At 51.2% G+C, this 22,609-nt stretch overlaps 1 protein-coding gene across 7 annotated transcripts in view; it reads right to left on the bottom strand.

Moving 5' to 3' along the window:
• The window catches only part of TNS3 (tensin 3), a 219,415-nt gene that overhangs the window by 45,759 nt on the left and 151,047 nt on the right, over positions 1–22,609 (bottom strand). For all 7 annotated transcript variants that reach the window (XM_043463431.1, XM_043463429.1, XM_043463425.1 and 4 more), the window contains 4 exons: positions 19,809–21,065; positions 3,031–3,194; positions 1,982–2,108; positions 1,811–1,894 (listed from right to left, as the gene is read on the bottom strand). In XM_043463431.1, the coding sequence (XP_043319366.1) occupies positions 1,811–1,894; positions 1,982–2,108; positions 3,031–3,194; positions 19,809–21,065 (1,632 nt within the window). The remainder of the gene's footprint in view (positions 1–1,810; positions 1,895–1,981; positions 2,109–3,030; positions 3,195–19,808; positions 21,066–22,609) is intronic.

Genomic DNA, 22,609 nt, shown 5'->3' with positions numbered 1-22,609 from the left:
TCTGATAAGGTCAGTTGATTACACTACCTGACCTGTGAATCTCCCACAAATCCAACACACTTTTTCCCATCATTTCTGAAAGCATTTTTGTCAGAGCTGCTCCATCCCACTGCCCACTCCAACTGCTGTTCCACATACAGCAGACCGATCAATATATGAAAACAGAAGCCTGGGCAGTTGCCTCCCTGTCTCAGGCCTTGTTAATGACCTAGCACTGCTTGCAGATGCCATACCACAACCTTCCATAGCTACAGAGAACAGCTGTGGCTGGGCCTCTGCTCACACCTCCAGGGCCCTGCAGACCCCTGGTCTATCCTCTCCTGGTCTGAAGGACCCTCTGCCACAGGGCCTGTGCCTGCTATTTCTCCATTCCCCTAGTTAACTCCTATTTAATCCTACTCATCCTTCAAACCCTCAGATCTCCTCACCAGGTAAACAACCAATAAAAATTGGTAGAGTGCCACCATTCTGTCCAGGGCTCTTCCCCATCACACATCACTATAAGACTGAAACAGAAACCCTGCTGTAGAGAAGAGTGTTGAATATAGTCATGGGAGCAACCACCACCATCACTGTGTCTCAGGGCTCAGCCATACCCCCCATACACTGCAAAGCACATGGGACCCCCAGTCAGTGCTGTGTGTATGCCTCTGAGCTCTCCCTGGGCAAACGTCCTCAAGGATTGCCAGCATGAAAATATGGATGACTCAGAAGGTGTTCTTAAGATTAAACAGCTCCTCTACCATCTGACCCTGCAATCCCCCTCCTGAGCATATATCCAGAGAAAAACATGATCCAAAAAGATACATGCACCCTAATGTTCATTGCAGCACTGTTTACAATAGCCAAGACATGAAGCAACCTAAAACCTTAAAGGAAACTTTGGAAGAAAAATGGCCCTCCTATTAAATGATACATAGATCTTGTTTTCTCTGGAGAAAGAGGGAAAATGGAGCTAGCTGTCATCACTACAACTTCCTCTGCATAAAACACAGTATTTAAATACAAAGTCTGCTTCCCCCTCCCACCAAAGCGCATCTGATGAGCAGCAAAGGGAACCCTCACTCACCTTCCCCAGGGCAGAACAGCAGGAATCCCCAGTTACAGAGAAGAGCGATTCTAAAATGTAAGTTCAGCTTGGGCTCCATCCCCCCTCCACCTGCCCAGGGCAAGGCCGTCCTGGACTCTCAAGGGAGCTGGGCAATGTCCATACTAGGAAGGAGTGCTGAGTAACCCACCACCACGGTGTTAACGCTCCCTTCCCAGGGCCGGTGCCCAGGCTAACTAGACCCCACAAGTATGTGAAGTGCTGGGAGACGTGGGGCAGGGTGCAGCAGACAAACCCGAAGTGGCCATCAACTGGGGAGATTCAGGATGGTGGCTGAGGACGTGAGGAGTCAGGACAGGGCTCTGTGAACATAAAAGGCGGGATGCCTTGCAGCAGGCAAGGGGCGAGGGCAGCCGTGTCTTTCAGAGTGGGGAGCTCACTGCTCTCCAAAAGTAGCCCTGACTTTCTCTGAAAAGGGTGGGTCGGGTTTTTCAGTTTCTTCTTTCAACTCCAAGTAATGCTACAAGAAGGTGAAAAGTATTGATGTTCGGCTGCTGAGAACACCACGACCCTACCCATCAACACCTGAAAGTGCTGAGTGAACAGAAGGGAACAGTCAACACCACTCCTACCCCCAGCAGGCTGCAGGCTGTGTCCCTGCATCTTCCCCAGCCAGAAGCACATTTCTTAGGTGTGACACACGTAGAAATATTTCTGCATGAGTGGACGTCCACAGCAGAGGAAAGGAGGTGGGTGTCTTACCATGAGCTCCTTTATACAGAGCGCTGGGGCTGCCCATCTGTGGCGCGGATGGGCTGAACGGAGAGTAACGTGGGCTTGTTATCCCTGGAAAAGAAGGCAGAGTGAGGAGCTGTCCCCCTCTCTGCTCTGAAGGGGTGGGATTGCACACAGGGAGCTCTGCTTCTTTCTTACCATATGGCGTTTCTGGAGACACAGGAAATGCAGGGGTGGGAGAGATGGACTCACTGCCACTGTTGGTTGGAGAGAAGATCCTGCCATCGATCACATCCAGGTCTGGGGGATACGTGGTGATCACTGCCTGAAATTGGCAAAGTGGAAGTCAGGTGAAGGCCACCTCCAGACAGCTAGGGCTCCTGGCCCTCACTGAGCCAGCCCTCTTCTAAGACTGGTGACAGGAGGCAGCCATGGACAACTGGAAGAAACTTCAGTAACAGTCAAGGCAGAAGGAAGTGTTTTGTGGTCAACATTACACAGCTCGTAAGTAGAGATGGCAGAGAGTTTATATAGCAGAGGGAAATGAGTGTTATATGAAAAAAGCAGGATAAAAGAATCGTCATCTGTAATGTGTTTACAGATATGTAAAATACCCAAAGAATTAAACACACAGGCATAGAAAAGAGGCTGGAAGGATATATCCCAGATATTAACACTGGTTCTCAGCAACTTTCCTTTCTGGTCTATTCTGGGTTCCAACTTCTCCACTTTTGAGAATAAACAAAACCCTAATTTCAAAAGGTTCATCGTTGGGGGGTTGCCGACCTGTCTTACTTCAATTCTGATTAAAAGCCTTAAGTATGGCTTCTCAAAAACACTCTGTAGATCTCCCCAAAGGACACATATCCACAGTGACCATATTTCTTCCTCCTCCCTCCCAGGGATCCCAAGAAGCTTTGGGTCAGGGACTCGGGCTCCTTTAAGATGACTTCCGTTTGCCCTTTGCCGCTGTTGTCCACCCATGGAGCTCTGAGACCTCTACCCTCACGACTCATCTCATACTTGGCCCACCCCTCAGTCCCCATTCTACAGATAGAACACAGAGACCCAGATGACCAAGTGCATGCCGGCAACAGCTCTCTCGGAAGAGGGGGGATCCCACACAACCAGAAGGCCTGCCTTCAGGGAGGAACCATGTTTGTGAGATGGGGACGAAGCTGGGTGGGGAATTGAACTGGTGACTTGGGACAGGGCTCAGGCCAGGCTCTGGGTAGCAGTGTGTATACCTCCTTGGCGTTGTCTGGGGAGAGAAAAGGCACCAGGCCTGGAGTCTGTTCTGAACTGGTGGTCTTTCCCCAGCTGCATTTGGAGAAGGTGGGCTGCTCCCCAGCTTCATTATCATACTGCTCAAGGCTCAGCTTCCGGAATCTTCCCCCGAGTGGCTCATCCCCTGTTAGGAGAGAGACAAGTGGGCTGCAGGCGCTTTCATCATGGAGAACACTGACCTTCAATTAAAACCAACTTTAAAACTTCTCAGAGGCACTCTGTATTTTGAATTTTTCTAGTTCCAGAACATTTTCATCACCCAAGTCATACTCCATACCCATTAAGCATTCACTCCCCATCCCCGACCTCCAACCCCTGGCAACCACTCATCTACTTTCTATGTCTATGGATTTGCCTACTTTGGACACTTCATGTACATGGAATAGCACACTCCACGTCCTTGGGTGTCTGACTTGTATCACCCAGCATGACCCTTTCGAAGCCCATCCTCTTACTGGGTGAAATGACCACTGTCCATGTCCCATCTGTTTCTCTCACGTCAGCGCCAGCAGGGAGTCGTGCCTGGCTGGTTCCCCAAGGTCAAGAACACTGCCCGGCCCACCAAGGGTGCTCAGGAAGCATATGGAACAAAGAAAGGCTGGGACCCAGGATCGAGGCTTCTTCCTCATCACTGAGTGAGCAAGGAGAACAAGACTGAAAGAACCCAGGCTGCCTAATAGCCGCGGGGACTTGGTCCGAGGCCTGTGCCCTAGTAATCCATCTCTTCTCAAGGCACAGGTGGTCAACTTTGGGGTCGGAGTGCTTGCACCTTGCTCTAGTCTGAGGAAGTAACAGCCACTCAGACCAGAGACACAGAAATCTTTTCTTGAGTCACAAACAGGTTTACATATTCACTTGTCTATACAAATGGTCACCTTCTTTATATGTTGTTCTGCATCTTTAAGAAAAAATTTTTGTCCATTCTTTGTTACCACCATGAATCATTTACCTGCTTATTTGCTCAATTCCAGTGTATAGGTATAGTGATATCAGAATTGTAACCAGTACAACTTTTTATTTCAAAGTGCCAAAAAATACTTGGTGTTTCATCGCAGGTCCACACTGGTTGCTCAGGGGAGCCACAGGGCCTACTATGTGTGGACATGAAACCCAGGGGCATCCTCAGAGTCACAGGGCAGGCGAGGAAGCAGCCCAGGCAACCAGCAGCTTTGACAGCCTGCCTACTCCTTTCAGAAGCAGCTTCTGGTAGGACCAGGCCGTGGACGGTGCCCGGGGCTCTGGGATAGGACCAGGCTGGGTGTGACCTACGATGGCTGAGCACATGCAAGAGGTGTGTGCAAGCCCTGTGTGCATGCACACCCCCAGTCAGGGCCAGAGTGCCCTGAAGGCCACACCACCTGCAGAGGTGCAGGGTTGAGTGAGGCTCCTGAGCATGACCGCTCGACTCTTAACAGTGAGGAATTCTGGGCAGGGGAAAGCTTAATTCAAGCACCAACAGTCAACATCCACTGCCCCACTGTTCAGTGTAAGAAACATCATAGATCCTTCAGCCATGCCCCAACCAATGAAGACTCACTTTATGGGGGATGTGGCAGAGGGTCTGGGGAATCTCAGCTTTGGTGGTTTGGGAGACTTGCAGGATGGCAGTGTTCCTTTCTATCGATGACACGTGTGCGTGCTGTCACTTCAGTCATGTCTGACTTTCTGCAACCCCATGGCCTATAGTGCACCAGGCTCCTCTGTCCATTGGATTCTCCAGGCAAGAATAACCTGGAGTGGGTTGCCCTGCCCTCCTCCAGGGGATGTTCCAACCCAGGGATAGAACCTGTGTCTTTTATGTTTCCTGTATTGCAGGCAGATTCTTTACCACTAGTGCCTCCTGGGAAGCCCTGTACAGAGGCATCGCTCTCCCGGCAGGGTGTGTCTGACCTTCCTAAAGGGGCAAAGATATAGGCACCAGAGTCATCAGAGGCCAGGCTCCCCAGATGACAGACCATGCCCTCCTCTCAGACTGCAGTGCAGACAGGAGGGACCCCAGCACCATTTCCACCCCACTGTGACACCCCTGGAGAAACAAGGAAGGGGGGGGCATGACGCTGCTGTGGCACTGGGATGTGCTCACGTGTGCCTACCTCTGCTGGGCCAGTGACAAACCACCACCCAGGCTCCCCACAACAGCCAGGCCCGGGCACGCGGGCTCACAGAGAAAATCCCGTAATCACCAAATTAAGGCGGTGTACTGCATCTTTTTGCAGACGAGGAAAACGGGGTTTTGGGTTGAGACCTGCCCTTCCACACACAGTACACTCCAGAACTTTACTGCACTTGACACTATTTTTTTATTTTTACAAATGGAAGGTTTGTGTCAATTCTGCATCCAGCATGTTTACTGCATCATTTCCCACAGCACTGGTTCACTCTATCTCTGTGTCACATTTTGGTAATTCTCACAATACTTGAAACTTTTTCATTATTATATTTGTGATGGTAATTTGTACTCAGTGCTCTTGGATATTACTATTGTGATTACTTTTTTGTTTTGTATTTTTAAATTAAGGTATGAACACTTTTTTTTTTTTTTAAAAACATAACACTCTTGTATACTTAACAGACTACAAAGATGCTTGCTCCTTGGAAGGAAAGTTATGACCAACCTAGACAGCATATTAAAAAGCAGAGACATTATTTTGTCAATAAAGGTCCATCTAGCCAAAGCTATGGTTTTTCAAGTAGTCATGTATGGATGTGAGAGTTGGACCATAAAAAAAGCTGAGCGCCGAAGAATTGATGCTTTTGAACTGTGGTTTCGGAGGAGACTCTTGAGAGTCCCCTGGACTGCAAAGAGATCCAACCAGTCCATCCCATAGGAAATCAGTCCAGAATATTAATTGGGAGGACTGATGCTGAAGCTGAAACTCGAATACTTTGGCTACCTGATGCAAAGAACTGGCTCACTAGAAAAGATCCTGATGCTGGGAAAGACTGAAGAAGAGAGGAGAAGGGACAACAGAGGATGAGATGGTTGGATGGCATCACCGACTCAATAGATGTGAGTCTGAGAAAGCTGAGAGTTGGTGATCAACAGGGAAGCCTGGCATGCTGCAGTCCATGGGGTCACAAAGAGTCGGACACGACTGAGCGACTGAACTGAACTGAATAGTATAAATAAAACTTTTATATGCACTTGGAAACCAAAAACATACCTGAATCACTTTATTGAGGTGATAATTGCTTTATGACAATGGTCTGGAGCCCAGCCTTCAATGTCCCTGAGCTCTGTGCCTGTGTTTAGTTTCTATGTGAAGATTCACAAACACAAACGTGCCTGGTGTCTGATTAACAAACATCATTCTGACAAGTCCACTGGACCCTCCCATTAGATACAGAGACAATCCCGTGGGAGGTGGCTTTCTGCACCAATACGCTCAGAGGAGTTGTACAAGTTACCCTAATTTACAGACAGCAGGACTAGGGTGTCCTCGAGGTTCAGATGGGAGTGCCTCTTGGGATCACACCCTTTGAGTCATCCAACAGCGGTTGGAGGCAGGCTGCCCACCCTCTCCAGGGAGTGCCTTGATTCCATTTCATTTAGTCAGTTAAATAAGAAATGCTTCAAACCCATACTCAGAACTGTAGTAAAGAAACCACTCATAAATCTGGCTATGACCAAATTTTTCCTCTTCAGTAGAGAAGTCCAAAGAAGCTGTCTGACAGTTCGGGAGACATAGGTTCGATCCCTGGGTCAGGAAGGTCCCTTGGAGAAGGAAATGGCAACCCACTCCAGTACTCTTGCCTGGAAAATCCCATGGACAGAGGAGCCTGGTGGGCTACAGTCCATGGGGTCGCAAAGAGCTGGACACAACTGAGCGACTGAGCATGCCCTCAGAGAAGTGAAATCCGAAAAAAGAGGAAGGAGACAGTGAGAGCAGGACAGAATTGCTTCACTGAGCCCTGTGCCCACGATGGCCGGGTCCCTGCAGAAGGCTCAGCAAACTGCCCCCTCCTGGGGCCTTCCTCAGGTAAAGGGCATCCGGTGCCGCCCCCTGCCCCGCTCGGCCCTGGTGCAGCAGGCAGAAAAGGCCCCAGGACCCCACTGCCCTCCAAGTCACAGAAGCGGTAGGAATCAGCACAGAAACCATGGAAACCTAGGATTTCCATTTCAACAATCCCAGTGACCCGCACGTCCCCGCACAAGCCCTGCTCACATTCTCAGCCACGGGTCTCCGTGGGGCATCTGGTGGGGAGCAGTTCTTCCTGAACAAAACGCTGCCTGCCAGTCTCGTCCTCAGGATTCACTTTCCCACCAACATGCAGCACTGGGACATGGTCTGCAGTGGCCAGACAACCAGAGGCGGCCCACTCCAGCCAGTGCCTACGCTGGGCAGTCAGATGTCTTCAGATCCTTCTCCTCTCCTCCTGATACAGGACATGATGCACACCAGGCCTCAAGATCCACCTACCCAGGCAGGAAAGGAGGCGGGTGGTCTCAGGTGCCCCCCTCACGGCTACTCTCAAAGGCCCGAGAATCTCAGTGCTTCAATGATTCACCTTATTCATGGGTGGAGCTGGGGTCATAGACAGAGAAATAACACATGCTGAGCCTGAGTGCATCTGTCGCCTCAGTCCAAGCCAGGCTGAGGGGTAGGGTTCAGCGTCACTACGGGATGTAGGAGCTCTCTGAGTGTGAAAGACAAGCAAGGCTTGGCCATTCGGTCATTCAGGCCACCCACAGGGATGGAGCCCTGCCGGGATCAGGGCAGTGCAGCCTTAACACTGGCCACCACAAGAAAGTGGCATGGAGTGAGTGCAGGAAAATTCAGGGTTGCTAAAGACAGAACAGGAGAGCCAGTCCTCATATGGGGGCACCCGGACATACCCACTGAGCCCTGGAAAAGTGGGGGTTTGGGGCCAAGAAGTCGGGTGCCCGCCAAGCACTTAGCACCTGGGACTGAATACAGCCTAACTAGGAAGGTGGCACCATGGTTGCCAATTTACCACTGAGCCAACGGAGGTTCAAGAGGTGACATTCTCAGATCACTCACTAGAAAACTGTATTTTTAGAAGCCAGGAGCCCCTTGGCTACTCTTCACCTAAATAAAGAGAACTCCCAGTTATGCAATAGAGTGAAATCATGTGGTCATAGATAACTCAAACACACAGATTTTCCTTGCACTGTGCTAGGGCAGATTCAGATTTATCTGGGTAACTATCTGATCCTATTTAAAAATGAACTTGAGAACCAGTGAGGTTCTTGATGTGACCCACTCTACCCGCTCAAATAAAGCTTGGACCTGCGCTGGGGCCAGCACTGGGAGTCACCGCCCGGTACCCTGGCACAGAACACCCATCCGTGCTCAAAGCTCTACAGCAAGTAGAATTTCCCCTGCGTCACTGAACAGTGGAACAGCCTCCGGGAGGTTAGGCCACAGGCCCAAGATGAAACATGAATATGAAACAGTGATTCTCAAATGTGACTCAACATTAAAATCACATTAAAAATCCTGACTCTAGGGCCTCACCCCTTACCTGTGAAGTCACAACCTTCAGGAGTGAGGTCCAGGCGTCAGCACTTTTTTTAAACTCTCATGTTTCCAACACAAAAACAAGCTTGAGATCCAGGGCTCATCTTAACCTTGGATTCACACTGGAGTTTCCCAAGTGGGGAACATTTAAGATAATTCTGACCCCTGAGCCATCACCCAGGCCAATACAACCAAACCTTCTGGAGGCGGAAGCCGCATGGGCACTTTCATCACCTGCATTTTGTCTAGTTCCCAGGTGAGTGTGCTGTGCAACCAGGTGGCAAATGCCGGCTCTGATGAGTGAATGAAAACTCATGACCTCCTAGAACATGACCTTCGTCTTCTATCTGGGGCACTGCAAGGTAAAGCACCCTTAATCTATTTATCTTTATACGATCATATAAGAATGAAGCCTGCGTCATCAAGGCTTGCACGGTGGGTTCTGGAAACTCCCTCGCCTTCCTAGGAGCAAAAACAATCACCAAGGATTCGTTTGGATTATTTGGCTCCTGAGTTAAGTTTGAGGCCTCCTGATTTCAGCTCATTCAAATAAACATGTGCATCCTCTAAAGAGAGACTGGCAAAGGGAAAGTGACAAGGAGAAACCCCAACACTCCTCCCAGCTTAAATGTTCCCAGAATGATTTAACAATGACGTAAGGAGCTTTTCCCTCCTTAAGCTGAAACAGGAATTGATTCACCTGCAGGGTATATTCTTAAAGGGCTGGGTGATGCCTTTTAGAAATTCCTAGCCTGAGTGCAGAATAATGTTGAAGAGCTCAGGGAGCAGCCTCACCCCCTGGGATCTCTCTCTGACCCAACGGAGCCCAGAGCCTCAGGAGTCCTCACCAGCGGACTCCAGCCAAAGCAAACCAAGAGGCTGAGGAAAGAACGCCTACCATTTGGATTACAAAAGTGAAAATCCTTTCCACTGGGGAACAGCAAAGTGCTTGGTTCGGTGGTAGCACTTCCTCTAAAATGACATATTTAAAAGGGAAACTGATTGTGTCCAAAAAGCTAGGAAGCATTCCCTTCTACTATAAGAAATTTCAGCAATATGCTCATGCTTTACCCAGAGTAAGCTTGTAATTTACATCACAGGTGTAAAAAGTCACACAGCAACCAAAGGCAAGACCACTCCTGGCCCCCTGCATGACTCCGGCCCCTTAAGACACCAACAGCAGAGGCTGGTGCCGAGTTTGGGCTCCTTTTTGATTATTTGAATTTATTTTATTCTTACCTTCTCCTTCCACCCACTACCATCACTTGCTCTTACTGGCCTCTCCTCACAAACTTCATCTTTCAGCAATTGTGATGTTCCCACAGTGCACCTCAGGATGGTCCCTAGGACTGTCCACTTTTGGGCCCACCTTCAGTGGAAGGTGACGCAGGCAGATGTGGCCCTAGGCCCGAATGGCCGATGGGCCGTGAGAAGAAATAACACACAAGACTTGCATAGAGAACCCAAGAGAGCTGTGACTCCCAGGCCTGTCTCGGCTGGAGCTGTTATAAACCTCTTTATTCTGAGCAAGAGGGGGTCTTGGCACTATCTACCCAAGGATGACATAAGTTAACACTTCTCCCCAGTGAAGGCATATGTGAGCCTCAGTCATACCTGTACTGACCAGCTGATTTCTACCACACATAAGGCAGAGCTTCTGAAAACAAGCCACCCATACCAGAGGTGAGGCCAGGGGGTCACCAAAGCAGACTTTCAAACATCTGAGGGGGCGGATTCTTGGCAAGTTAACCAAAGAACTGCCACACGGGCCAGCAATTCCACTCCTGGTATTACCCCCAAAGAACGAAAAGTGTCAGTTGCTCAGTCATATCCGACTCTTTGCAATCCCAAGGACTGTAGCCCACCAGGCTCCACTGTCCATGGAATTTTCCCGGCAAGAATACTGGAGTGGGTTGCCATTTCCTTCTCCAGGGGATCTTCCTGACCCAGGGATTGAACCTGGGTCTCCTGAATTGTAGGCTGATTCTTTACTGTCTGAGCCACCAGGGAAGCCAGGAGTTCAAATGAATACTTGTACGTGAACATTGACAGCAGCTCTATTCAGTCACCAAAAGGTCACCATCCACAGATGACTGGATAAGCACATTATGGGCTGTCCATGCAGCGGAGTATCACTCAGCCTTAAGCTACAACATGAATGAGCCTGCAAAACCTTATGCTGAATGAAGCGGCCTGACTGCAAAGGTGACACATATCCTATGATCCCATTTATGTGAAATGCCCAGAGGAGGAGAATCTCCAGAGACAGAAAACAAACTGGGGCTCCCAGGGGCTGGGAGAGAGAGGAATGGGGGTGACTGCCATTGAGTACAGATTTCCTTTTGAAATTTCAGAAGTGCTCTGGAGCTAGATAGAGGGGATGGTTATATGACATTGTGAAGGTGCTTAATGCCATTTAATTGTACATTTTAAAGAGTTAAATGGTAAATTTTACAATAGATGCATTCTTCTCCAATAAAAGAGATCTGAGTGGGTTATTTTTGTTTCCCAGGCTGGTCTGCCTGAGGGTTTTCACCTTGAGATGTACACTAAATTAAATTGCTTTTTAAAAAATTTATCCTTTAACATGAGTGTTAGGGTGTTATATATATATTTTTTAATTGTGTTTAAGTAGTTTACACAAGCTGTGACTTTGATTTCAGGGTAGTAAAGTTGGCATCAGATAACAGATGTTCTAAACACAGAACGGTGGGCCTGAGGGGTTGAGAACCACTGCTGTAGGCCGGCCCAAGTGGTGCAGAGCAGGTAGAAGAAGCCACACCTCCCGGCCTCTCAGGAACATGGGGAGACGCCTGTCAGGGTGACCGCCTGGGGCACTCAAACCGCCTGCTGGTGAGTGAGGGTCACTGGAGCAAAAGGAACTGATTCATCAACTCAAATTTATAACATGCTTTTTATGAAACAAAAGATAGTAGTTGCAACGACAGCTTCCAGCAGTGACCATGCATTTCTCACTCTAAAATCTTTCCCAAATTAGAAGTGTGCAGAGCTCCCTGCAACATGGCAGGTCAACTCCATCACCAAATGTGCGCTTGTGAGCATCTGTCTGTCCACCGCTCTTCATGGTCCTAAAGCATCAGTTTGAAAGGGCCACGTGGCTGCTGCTGCTGCTAAGTCGCTTCAGTCATGTCCGACTCTGTGCGACCCCATAGATGGCAGCCCACCAGGCTCCCCCATCCCTGGGATTCTCCAGGCAAGAATACTGGAGTGGGTTGCCATTTCCTTCTCCAATGCATGAAAGTGAAAAGTGAAAGTGAAATCGCTCAGTCGTGTCCGACTGTTAGTGACCCCATGGACTGCAGCCTACCAGGCTCCTCCGTCCATGGGATATTCCAGGCAAGAGTACTGGAGTGGGGTACCATTGCCTTCTCCGTAACCCCAGGCAGGACCTCCTATTGGACTGCTGATGGCACCTGAATACCCCGCCTACCGCTCACCTCCAGTGACAGGACCTCTCAGATGGAGAAAGTGCAGTTTCGCCTGTGGCAACAAATAGAGAGCAAGAGTCCTTCCCAGGAACATCGCCAAAAGCCCTCAGCCTGGGATCACTGGCCATCGCTCCACAATCTCCTTTACCCTGGCTCCCTCCCTGATAGGCTTGGGTAGGAGGAAGTTGCTCCCCGCAACCATAATTCTTGGTTCCTCCTGCTTTCCAGGAGCTCATGACTGGCGTGGGGTGGGGGGTGGGGGGCAATGACAGAAGAGCAAGGGGACAGTCACAGGTCAGTGTTGTCCATGGAGATGGGCAGTGAGTCTGGACATGTGGGGAAGAGACAGTGGTTGGGAAAGCATTTCAGAGAGAATGTGACCCTAGACTGACCTATGACAACCCAGAGAGTCCCTGACAGGTGGAGGCCACTGACTGGAGCTCCAGGCCTCCTCAGGCTCCCTTAGGGGAGCACCGTGCCCGGCGGCTCCCTGCTCCTGTGTGTCCTGGGGGCCAGGGCGTCCTGCAGCTGTCCTGAGACTGGTCAGCATGACACACAGCCTGAAAACAACGCTCCAGCTCAGGTTGAAAACAACATCCAGAGCTGTCATGAGGACACCGATGGTACCCTGTAAGCCTTCGCCGACCCAAGGACGCTTGCTACCTTGCTCAGTGGGAACAGCTCTAGTGGACAGCTGAAGGTACAGGGGGTTTCAGCGTGCAATGAGAGGGCAGGCTTGAAGGTGGAGTTAGATTAACTGGTTCCAGGGACTATGATCAGAGCAGGCAGCCAGAAACTCTAACCACAAGCCGCTTCCAGACTTGCATGATCAGGACCTTGTGCATGGAAGGGAGGAGGAAGAGAGGGAAGTGGAGGAGGAGACAGCGTCAGGCAGACACCCACGTAGGAGCCATAACTTGACAGACTCCATGAGACGTAAATATGCATACACAGAGCAGGTCAATTAAGAAATTACTCTAGCCTTTAAAATGTATTCACCTTTTTTTGTGTTGAAAACATAACACTACATTTACCACCTTGACCATTTTTAAATGTAGAGTTCAATGTTAAGCATATTCAGACTGTTCTGCAACAGATCTCTGTTTGACTTTCTCATCTTGTAATTCTGAATAAAAGTGACTCAGCTGAAGATGCTGAAGAGGTATGGAAACATAGACACATTTCCTTAAGCTCCACTCTGCTAGAGCTCTTCAGACAACATGAGTGAACCCAAATCCAGATTGCATTAGACTTGTGAGCATAGCACCCACCATCTAAACCCACCCAAAGAGAACCAAAACCTAGTTTCAGTGAGTTAGTCCTTCACTTTGTGTTCCCCAGAGGAAACCAGCGGAACTCATCCTTCACCCTCTTATTACTGAGATTGCCTGCAGCTGCCAGGGTGGGCCCTACCAACCCCTCTCCTCCCAAGGACACAGAACTGCAGCCGGCTTCTGCAGGGATGCCAGATCCTGTCCCCTGGACACAGGACCACCCCTGACAGGCAAATGGTCATCCTGTCTTGGAAGGTGATGAGAAAAGGCCTAAGGGTGGAGAGAAAAGCCCTGAGCCCTCACTCTCTGCTCAATACATCCCCAGATCACACAGTTGGCAGCAGGTTCTGACCCTGATCCGGTACCCTCTTCCCGGAAATGCCTAAGAACTAACACAGGAAGGGCCCATGGGCCAACTCTGAGTCTGAGTCACCCGCCCTCTCTGACCTCAGGCTTCCTCTCTGTGACGGGACGTCATCTTCCACCTCGTTCAACCAGAGGAACCAGGAGTGCCTTGAAAGCAGGCTATCCTGGAGGAGGCGTCTTGGTTCTGAGAAGCCTGGCTTCCCTGGAAGCACAGGGGCTGTCTCCAAAGCCTCGCAGCAGCTGGCTGGGGTCCACGGTAGGCTTGGGTCCTGCTGCCCCAGGTGACGCTGGGGTCAGCCCAGGAAAGTTTTCCCCGACTCAGGGTCTGCGGCCTCGGGGAACAGAGGAAATCCTGAAGGCAGGCATTCTGTCTCAGAATGTGTTCTGTGTCCACACTCACCCCTTCTTCCCTCTTCTCCTCCTTCTCTGTGCACCTAGATTCCCGATCCATGAACACACCTGCACTTCGGCGCACCTGGGCCCGGCCTCTCCCCAGTGTCTGCACAGCCCCCACCCACCTCTCCCCGGGAAAGGCCTTGCTCTCTACTCCCCGATGCCCCGATCTCCTGTCACAACCCCGTGGGCTCCTGCCGCCGCGGCTCCCACCCGCGCTCAGGAGGTCCCGTGCTCATGGTGTGGACCCACGGCTGAGGACCTCGGGTTCTCATACTGGTTCCCTCTGGCTGGGGTTTAACGTGTAATTTAAATTGATGGGCTTTCCCCTATCAAGGACTGTAAGTTGATACTCGTTACTGTGACTCTCCTTCAGCATAAATCAGACCTCTGAAGTGGACGGGCACTCCTGCAGGGATGACTGTGTCCACAGAAGCACAAGAGGGGCGCTGGCACAATGTCCTAGTGCCATTTGCGAACTGAACATGGGCCAGCCAGGAGCCGACAACTGTGGGTGGGGGGGCTGATGTGCCATGAATAAAGTATCTTGACAATAGGAAACAAGGAGCCCATAGGTATGAGCAAAGAGAGCTGGCCGCCTGCCATCCATGGAATCATAAACTTCACATATTGAGTCATTCCTTTTGTTACTTGGTATTATCAGTTGAAATCTCCCCTCACTTAAAGGATGTGATCTAAGAAACCCACCTTTGAGCAGGGATGCAGTGCAGCTGGGCAACCTCGGGGGTGGGGCAACACGAGGCCCCAGCAGCGCCCAGATGGCAGTGGCTGAAGCACAGTCTGGTGTCCGCTCAGAGCAGGGGAACCACAGAGGCGCTGAGCACCTGCACGGAATGAAATGCCTCCACACTTCACCCCATTTTACAAGGCCGCCCAAGGCTTTCTGAGATTCCACCACTGTAGGGCTATTCTCTTGTCTCATGGGCCAGGGCCGACTTCCTACCCAGTCCATGATGAACCTCGCTAAGTTCTCCAAGCCAATTCAGCGAAGACACATGAGTTCTTGGAGGGTCACCTACACTTCCACCAGCACCACATCTGCTCTATTTACAAACATTACTACATGCCAGGAAACAAAAGAAGTCACTGGCACGGCCCTCCAGGGGTTTTTGAACTGGGAGCAGAATTTGAGTTTAGTGGAATTAGGTCTCAGCCATAGGATGCAGAGTAAGACAGATGGAGGCTGTTTATACACTATGAATATGAAAGTCGCTCAGTCGTGTCCAACTCTGCGACCCCATGTAGCCTGCCAGACTCCTCTGTCCGTGGAATTCTCCAGGCCAGAATACTGGAGTGGGTAGCCTAACCCTTCTCCAGGGGATCTTCCTGACCCAGGAATCAAACTGGGGTCTCCTGCATTGCAAGCGGGTTCTTTACCAACTGAGCTTCTAGGGAAGCCTGTTTATTCATCGGGAATGAACGTCAGGGGTGATGCAGACATAGCGCCAAGAACAGGGGACGTGCTGAGTGGCACTGCTCACTATCACCTTACCATTACCCCCCCATCATCATCGTCACCCTCACCACCATCACTATCATCACCATCACCATCACCACCACCCCCATCATCACCATCGTCACCCTCACCTCCATCACTACCATCACCATCACTATCATCACCAGCACCATCACCACCACCCCCACCATCACCATCGTCACCCTCACCTCCATCACTATCATCACCATCACCATCACTATCATTACCATCACCATCACCACCCCCCTACCATCACCATCGTCACCCTCACCTCCATCACCATCATTACCATCACCACCATCACCATCATCACCCTCACCACCACTATCATTACCATCACCATCACCACCCCCCCACCATCACCATCGTCACCCTCACCTCCATCACTATCATCACCATCACCATCACTATCATCATTAACCCTACCACCACCACCATCCTCACCATTATTATTATTGTGCTGATTGCAGGTAGACTTTCTCAGAAAATACTTGGCCTTCGCATATAACTGTCATCTCAGAAATAACCAGAGCCTGGTAGACATGCTGCTGCCTGAAGAGCTGGTGCAATGTGAGGTGTGCAGGACACGCAGCCAGCCCCAGGAGGAGCTCCAGGTAATACCACCCCCAACTCCCTACCACCAGGTAACTTGTGGTCTTTCTCATAATCAGGACACACTCTGCAAAGAGGGAAGGATTTCACTGACTTCAGGATGCTGAAGTCTCTGTGACAAACCTTTTTCTACAGTCAGAATTAAGACACACCATGCAGCAGTCAGCATCTGGAGGCAAGATGTGCGGCAGGCCAAGGAGGCTCTCATGTAGAAAATACAGCTTCATAGAACTTTACAGCCTGTTTCCCATTTGTGTGCAAGACTTGGGGCCGCTCTGGTCAGATACTGACCCACATCAATAGGGCTGAGCCTCAGGCACACAGACATGGGACGATGCATCTGTGGGGTAAAAGCCATTGTCCTGCAAATATCACGGAGCCTTTCAGACTCAATGTCCCCTTCCTACTCAGCGTGGTAGAGCCAAGAACCACATGTGGACCAGCTCAGCTTGGCAGCCCTGGCCTCCCCCATCCAGAGGATGGAAGTGTGCGATGGGGATCTGAACATCTTCAAAGCACAGGGATCCAGCATCCCCGAACCTTCTCAAAGGTGCCACAACTCAGCATCAGTTGATTAGCTGACTCTCCTTGCCATCTAGTGATTTTTTCCTATTGCTGGCTGGTCTAGCTTTTTTGCAATTGAAAGATGTAAATACTCGGATGACATTTTGATATTAAAATCAAATGGGTTCCAGTGTCCTCTATACCAGCCAGGGAGAGAAGAAACTTCTCTCTCCATCTCAATTCAAATGGCTGAAAGCTAGAGACATGCATATTCTTTAGATGGGATTTCTAGCAAGACAAGACGTCCCAGAATGAGAGCCAGATATCCGCCTGCAGACTGTTCCAAAAACCCTCTACACTGTCCAGATCCTTTTCATCAATGTGGTGTGCGTCTCCAAGGCTCTGCATTTCCCGGCTTGGCACTGTCCTCAAACAGGAGCTCGCTCTGAAACTGAAAGCTGAACTCCAAGTTAGAAGGCCAGTCCTCATGCTGCGAGCTGCAAGCTTCCCAGCTGGAGGGTATTCATCGCTGCTCAGGGGTCCTACCAGAAGCTCATGCCCAAATTTCAGGAAGGTCTCTGAAGATTAGTGTCCATGTTTATTTATACCTCATCCCCTGACATCACCATAGTTTTACAAGTATACAAGAAAACTGACAAATACCCAAGATTCCTAACAAATATGAATGGATTAATAAACACTCTTAACTGAATTTGCATAATTAATAACCTAACATTCGCTGAAATTTTACAGGTCTGTTGACGTATTCAAGTCCCTTCATTTTAAAAATGTCATTACTTTATAAGACCAGGAAACAGAAAAGATCTAAAATCAAAATTAAAATTCCAGTAATTACAGTGATGAGTTTATCAAGTAATTTAAGTATAGCTAACTAAAGGATGGAGGAGATGAAGGGACTTTCTAAAACCCCAGGCTCTACGTTCTACTGTTAAAAGACAGAAGAATCATTCGGGGCTATGTTCCATCCACTGGAAAACAAATGAACTAAAGGGAGCTGTCAGACAGTAACCTGAGCTTAGAGTCCTTCTCTCTTCCATACACTCGGCCGCCCCCAACCTCTTCCAAATCTCAAAGGAGGTTTTAATTCAAGAAAGGGAAAAAAAAAGATTTCTGGTTTTAATTTTTCCAAGAAATTCCTTTTAAGTAGGTTTGGTGAGGTAAGAGACAGGATGCGGATAGCTTTGTTCCCACTGAAACTTTTTTTAAAGTCAGAATCTCCTGAATGTATCTGACTAAATGAGTTCATATATCCAAATCCTTCCATCTGTTTTGTTGCTACAATTACTACTGTTGTCCAGCAGCTACATATTCAAGTCTGATAACGTACTCCCAGAAGGCTCTCTCAGTTTTTCCCAACTCCCAAGCTTCTGATATCCAAGGGCCCAGGTACTCAGGGAAAGGAAATGAATGTCACAGCGTGCGTGCGAGCTCAGTTGCCTCAGTCGTGTCCCACTCTTTGCGATCCCATGGACTGTAGCCCACCAGGCTCCTCTGTCCACAGGATTCTCCAGGCAAGAAGACTGGAGTGGGTTCTTGCCAACCCAGGGATCGAACCCGCATCTTCTGCATTGCAGGCGGATTCTTTAGCATCGAGCCACCAGGGAAGCCAGGATGTCATAGCATCATCACATTTATGATCCAGGTACCCTTCAGGGGCTTGCAGACCAGCACTGCCTGCACCTTTCCACCAGCCAGTTATGTGATAGGGTTTAGTAGATGGAGCGAAATGAAATTCAGAAACTACACCCTTAATCCAAAGTCACACAGTCAGCCAACGCACAGCCAGACAGGACCAAGGTCTGCAAAGCTCAGGTTTCCCAAGCCATCTGGGACCTGGCTGGGTCTGAAATCTACCCTGTCTGACTGCAAAGCAGGCAGGGCTTCTGTGTGCAGCCACAGGGCCGAGTCCTGCGAACCACCTATGAGACCTTAGGCGGGCCACGTCCTGACACCTCTGGAAACGCAACTGTTAGACGGGATCTGTTCTTGCAGCTAAGGGGCCTGAGATGAAAGGGCCCAGAACAATCCCAGTGGCAAGAGCAGCACTCCTGCCCCATCAGTGACCCTGGCTCAGCCCTCGGGGTCAGACTCAGGACTAGGAGGAAGCTACAGAATCCTTCCTTCATCCCACCTCCCATCTTCACTTTTAGAGGCAGGATTCTTAGGGAACCAGCTGACACCAAAGATGTGGATGCACACCTACATGCAAACACAGGGAGGCCTGGTCTCACTGGTCACCACACTCTCGACCCCCAAGGTGACCCCTGGGTCCTTGCAGCTCCACCCCTCCCTAAGCCTCCCCAGACCTCAGCAGCACCCAGGTTTGGACAACTGATTTGGCCTGTCTCCTCTATGTGGAAGCTTCTAGACTTGGCCATATCTCCTCTGTGTGGAAGTTTCTATACACACACTCCCCCGATGGCCTCACATACTATTCCTTGACCCACTCTGTCCCAGTGCCCACTGCCTGCGGGGCATCCTCCCAGGCCGCCCTGGCTCCACAGCCTGTGCCTCTCCAACATGGAAAGCCTAGCACAGGCTAGAACCCAATGCTTGCTCCCACATCCACTCGGCCATATAGCCAGAGGTCACCTCTGTCCACTACAGCCACCCCCAGCCTTCCCAGGTCTCGCAGCTGGGCAGGAAGCCCTGGCCCTGCACAAACCACGTTCTAAGAGCCTGCACAGTGCCCGCCTCCTGCGCAGCAGAGCCCTGAAGGCTGCAGGGTGCACACAGGTTCGCCCTCAGGGCCCGCGTCCCTGCTGTGCTGGGGCTGCCGCTGGGCCCTGCAGCCTGCCGTGGTGGCTGGGATCCCTACCAAGCCTCTAGGCCCTGACTCCCAGAACCTACCCCTCCATCACTCCTCCCACTCCCCACCTCCACCCACCCCACAGCCCTCTCTCTCTAGCTCGAGCTTGCTGCCCCATGAACAGCCTCCCCACTCCCTGGGTGGCCAGCTCGTGGCCACTGTCCACACCTAAACGGTGTGGTCACTTGCCTGTCCTTACAAGATTGCACCCAAGGCCCCAGCTGTCCTCATTCCTCTCTTTCAGACTCTGTGATGAGCCCAGAGCTCTTCCATAAAACCTTATTCTGCAAAACACAGACAAGTGTGTATCCCATGAAACCCCAGCTCACCTTGCCTCACTGGGGCCCTGCCAGGGCCTTCTGTGTCCTGCAGGCGGCCACCTGCCCGCAGCCCGCCTCCCATGACTTCTGGGGGCATGGGGCCATTGGCCTGGCTGCCCGACATGTTCATGTGGGTGGGGATGGGCTCAAACGTGGGGTCCAGCTCCAAGATCAGCCTGTTGAGCTGTTCAATGGATTGGTCGATGTCCAGGGTGGGTGAGCCCGGGGACGGGTCTGCGCCCAGCTCCGGGCCAGTACCATTCACGACTTTGACATCTGGAATCCTGGGTTTGAAGGCTGCTTTGCCGGGAGGGGGTCTCTGTATATCGGGAGGATGTGGCCCAGGGCCTATGCCCCTCTGGACGGCCACTCTGCTGCTGGCCCCCCGAGTGGGGGTGAGTGGGACCCTAGGCTGTGTCTGCAGCATGCCGGAACTGTCGGTTGCACCACGGCCGCTGAGCCTGGCCTCCCCGTCAGGGGCAAAGCTGTACTGGTGAGCGGCCACCATCTGCTGCTGGCGCACCCAGGTCTGCGTGGAGTAGCTGCTCGGCCCATAGGCCTGTGTCTGGGTGGGCACGGAGGGCTTCCTGAGCACAGGTTGTGGCTGCTTGGGCTCGCGGCTCCCGAAAGCCCGCTCTCGCTCGAACAGGGGCTCCGCGGCGAGCCCCAGATCCGGGGCCAGAGCGCCATGCTGATCTTCGCCAGCGGTGCTGCTGAATCCATCAGACAGAAGGGAGTTCTGGCTGCTCTGGTGGCAGGTGAAGGGGCTCAGGTGGGCTGACTGGTGGCCCTCCGAGGAGGACAGGGTCCCAATGCTGTCCACACTGTGCAGGTCGTGGCTGGGCATCTCGTCATCCAGGATGTCCGTCTCTCGGTCCTTGGGGGTGGTGTCTCCGTTCACGTGGACCTGGGCCGGTACAACGTGGCGGGTCCCGCTGTACTTGCTGCGAGCATCACTCATATCCTTGAGGGGGCTTCCAGAATCCTCAAGGCCAAAGCCACTGAGCAACTGATCCAGCTCGGCCTTCTCCTGGGGGCTCAGGCCCCTCTTGGGTCCTGGAGTCAGGTGCTCCTCGGTCCTGTCGGTCCTCACCGAGGCTGTGGAGTGGCCTGAGTCACTGCTGACAGACAAGGTGTGGTCGCTGTGGTCTGGGCTGCTGGCGGCCGGGACGGCGGGAGACCCACCTGGGACACTGGGATCTGAGGCGCTCTTCTTTCTCACCTTGGCGTAAAGACTGCCGTCCACGGGGCCCTGTGTGTGCAGCACTGGTGGGGAGGAAACGAGAGACAGACTGTAAGTCAAAGATGAAAGGGGGCTTTGGGCTCTCGGAACACATCTATATTTTGTCTAAACAAATAAACAAATTCATAACTTAGGATGGTCAGGGCCAAAGGCTCTTCTAGAATCCAAAAATTCTACATGTACTCCTGCGTAGCAAATGCCCACAAAGAAATCTGAATAATCAAACATCTTCAGGCCCTACCTTTGTATGCAAAGAGAAGGGTCATTTAGAGAATCTTTGGGCTTCTTCACACTCAGAGTCATCTTGCCCTGAGGGCTCACTGTTCATTTCATCTGTAGTATGAACGGTGAGCACAGCTCCACTCACAAGTCTCCAAGACCCAAGAATGGACTGTGCATAAGACAGGGGAGAGCTTCTGTCAGCACCTACAAGGCATCTTCCAGGGGCCTGGGTAACAAATCCTTAGTAAACAGAACATCTGACTTAGGTGCCTGCTGTTGTCAACCTTCTGAGATCCGCTAGAATCTCAACATGTAGCTCATCAAAAAGAGAAAGCACAGGAACTGGTCTCCGGCCTGCCTTCCTGGAAGCGCAGCATCTCTGGGCCAAGAAGGTGCCCACGAAGGAAGAGCAGGACCTCAAAACACAGAGGGGTAGGTACTGATCTCCATGCACCGGGACGGCCAAGAGAAACAAAATTAGGCCCCCAATGCAGATGGGAAGAGTGGAACCCTCTGCCACTATTATTAATTACAACCACTCGCTGGCTCACAGCAAAGAGCTGGGAGGGCACTCAACAGCACACGAGAGCTCGCGGTCAGCACCTCCCCACTGCATCCTCCTCTGCCTCCCTGCTTTCCCAACTGTGAAACTACAGGCAGACCACAATAATGGAGCCGCAGAGGGCCTGACCCGTGTCTGTGGCCCCGGGAGCCGCTGCATTCCAGCGGCGACTGGGCCTGGAGCCGCTCTGAGGGACCCAGCTCTAGCCCTGATGCACTCCACCATCAGCAGGTTTCAGCTTTTTAAAAAAACACAGGGGGGACACTCCAGGACAGAGACCTGTGGGGTATCTTGGGCTGCTACACTGAGAGCACATGAGACTCCGGCTTCCTTTTTATCTCAACTGTGCACAAGAGGAAGAAGCAGAGCGAGAAGTTGACGGGGGACACGGGACACAGGGATACAGGCTGGTGTGAACCTCGGGACCCTCCTTTTAATGTAGCGCCTGGTGGGTGGGCTGGGGGGAGCAATGATACACAAAATACAGTAAATAAACCAAGTCTGCAAGACAGACAACTGGACGTGAGCGTCTAAGTAAGAGGCAGGAACTAGATGCAGCCGTAGGGTCGTTAGGGAATGGTGTCAACGACAGCTGGTGGTCACAGGGCACCAATCACGGGGTATGCACTCAGTGTATTTTCTCTGACTTTCTAGCATATTCCCTTTGTAAAGATGAAGAATTGAGGCTGAAAGAGCATGAGTAACTTTCCCAGGTCGGGGAGCTGTGGGAAGCCCAGGTGGGACCAAAACCCAGGTTCTCTGGCTCCATAGCCTGGGCACCCC

The sequence above is a fragment of the Cervus canadensis genome, chromosome 3 (genome assembly GCF_019320065.1).
Source record: "Cervus canadensis isolate Bull #8, Minnesota chromosome 3, ASM1932006v1, whole genome shotgun sequence".
In the NCBI taxonomy this organism is placed as follows: Eukaryota; Metazoa; Chordata; class Mammalia; order Artiodactyla; family Cervidae; genus Cervus; species Cervus canadensis.
Note: the sequence above shows the minus strand (reverse complement) of the source record. Positions and strands in the feature narration are given on the sequence as shown.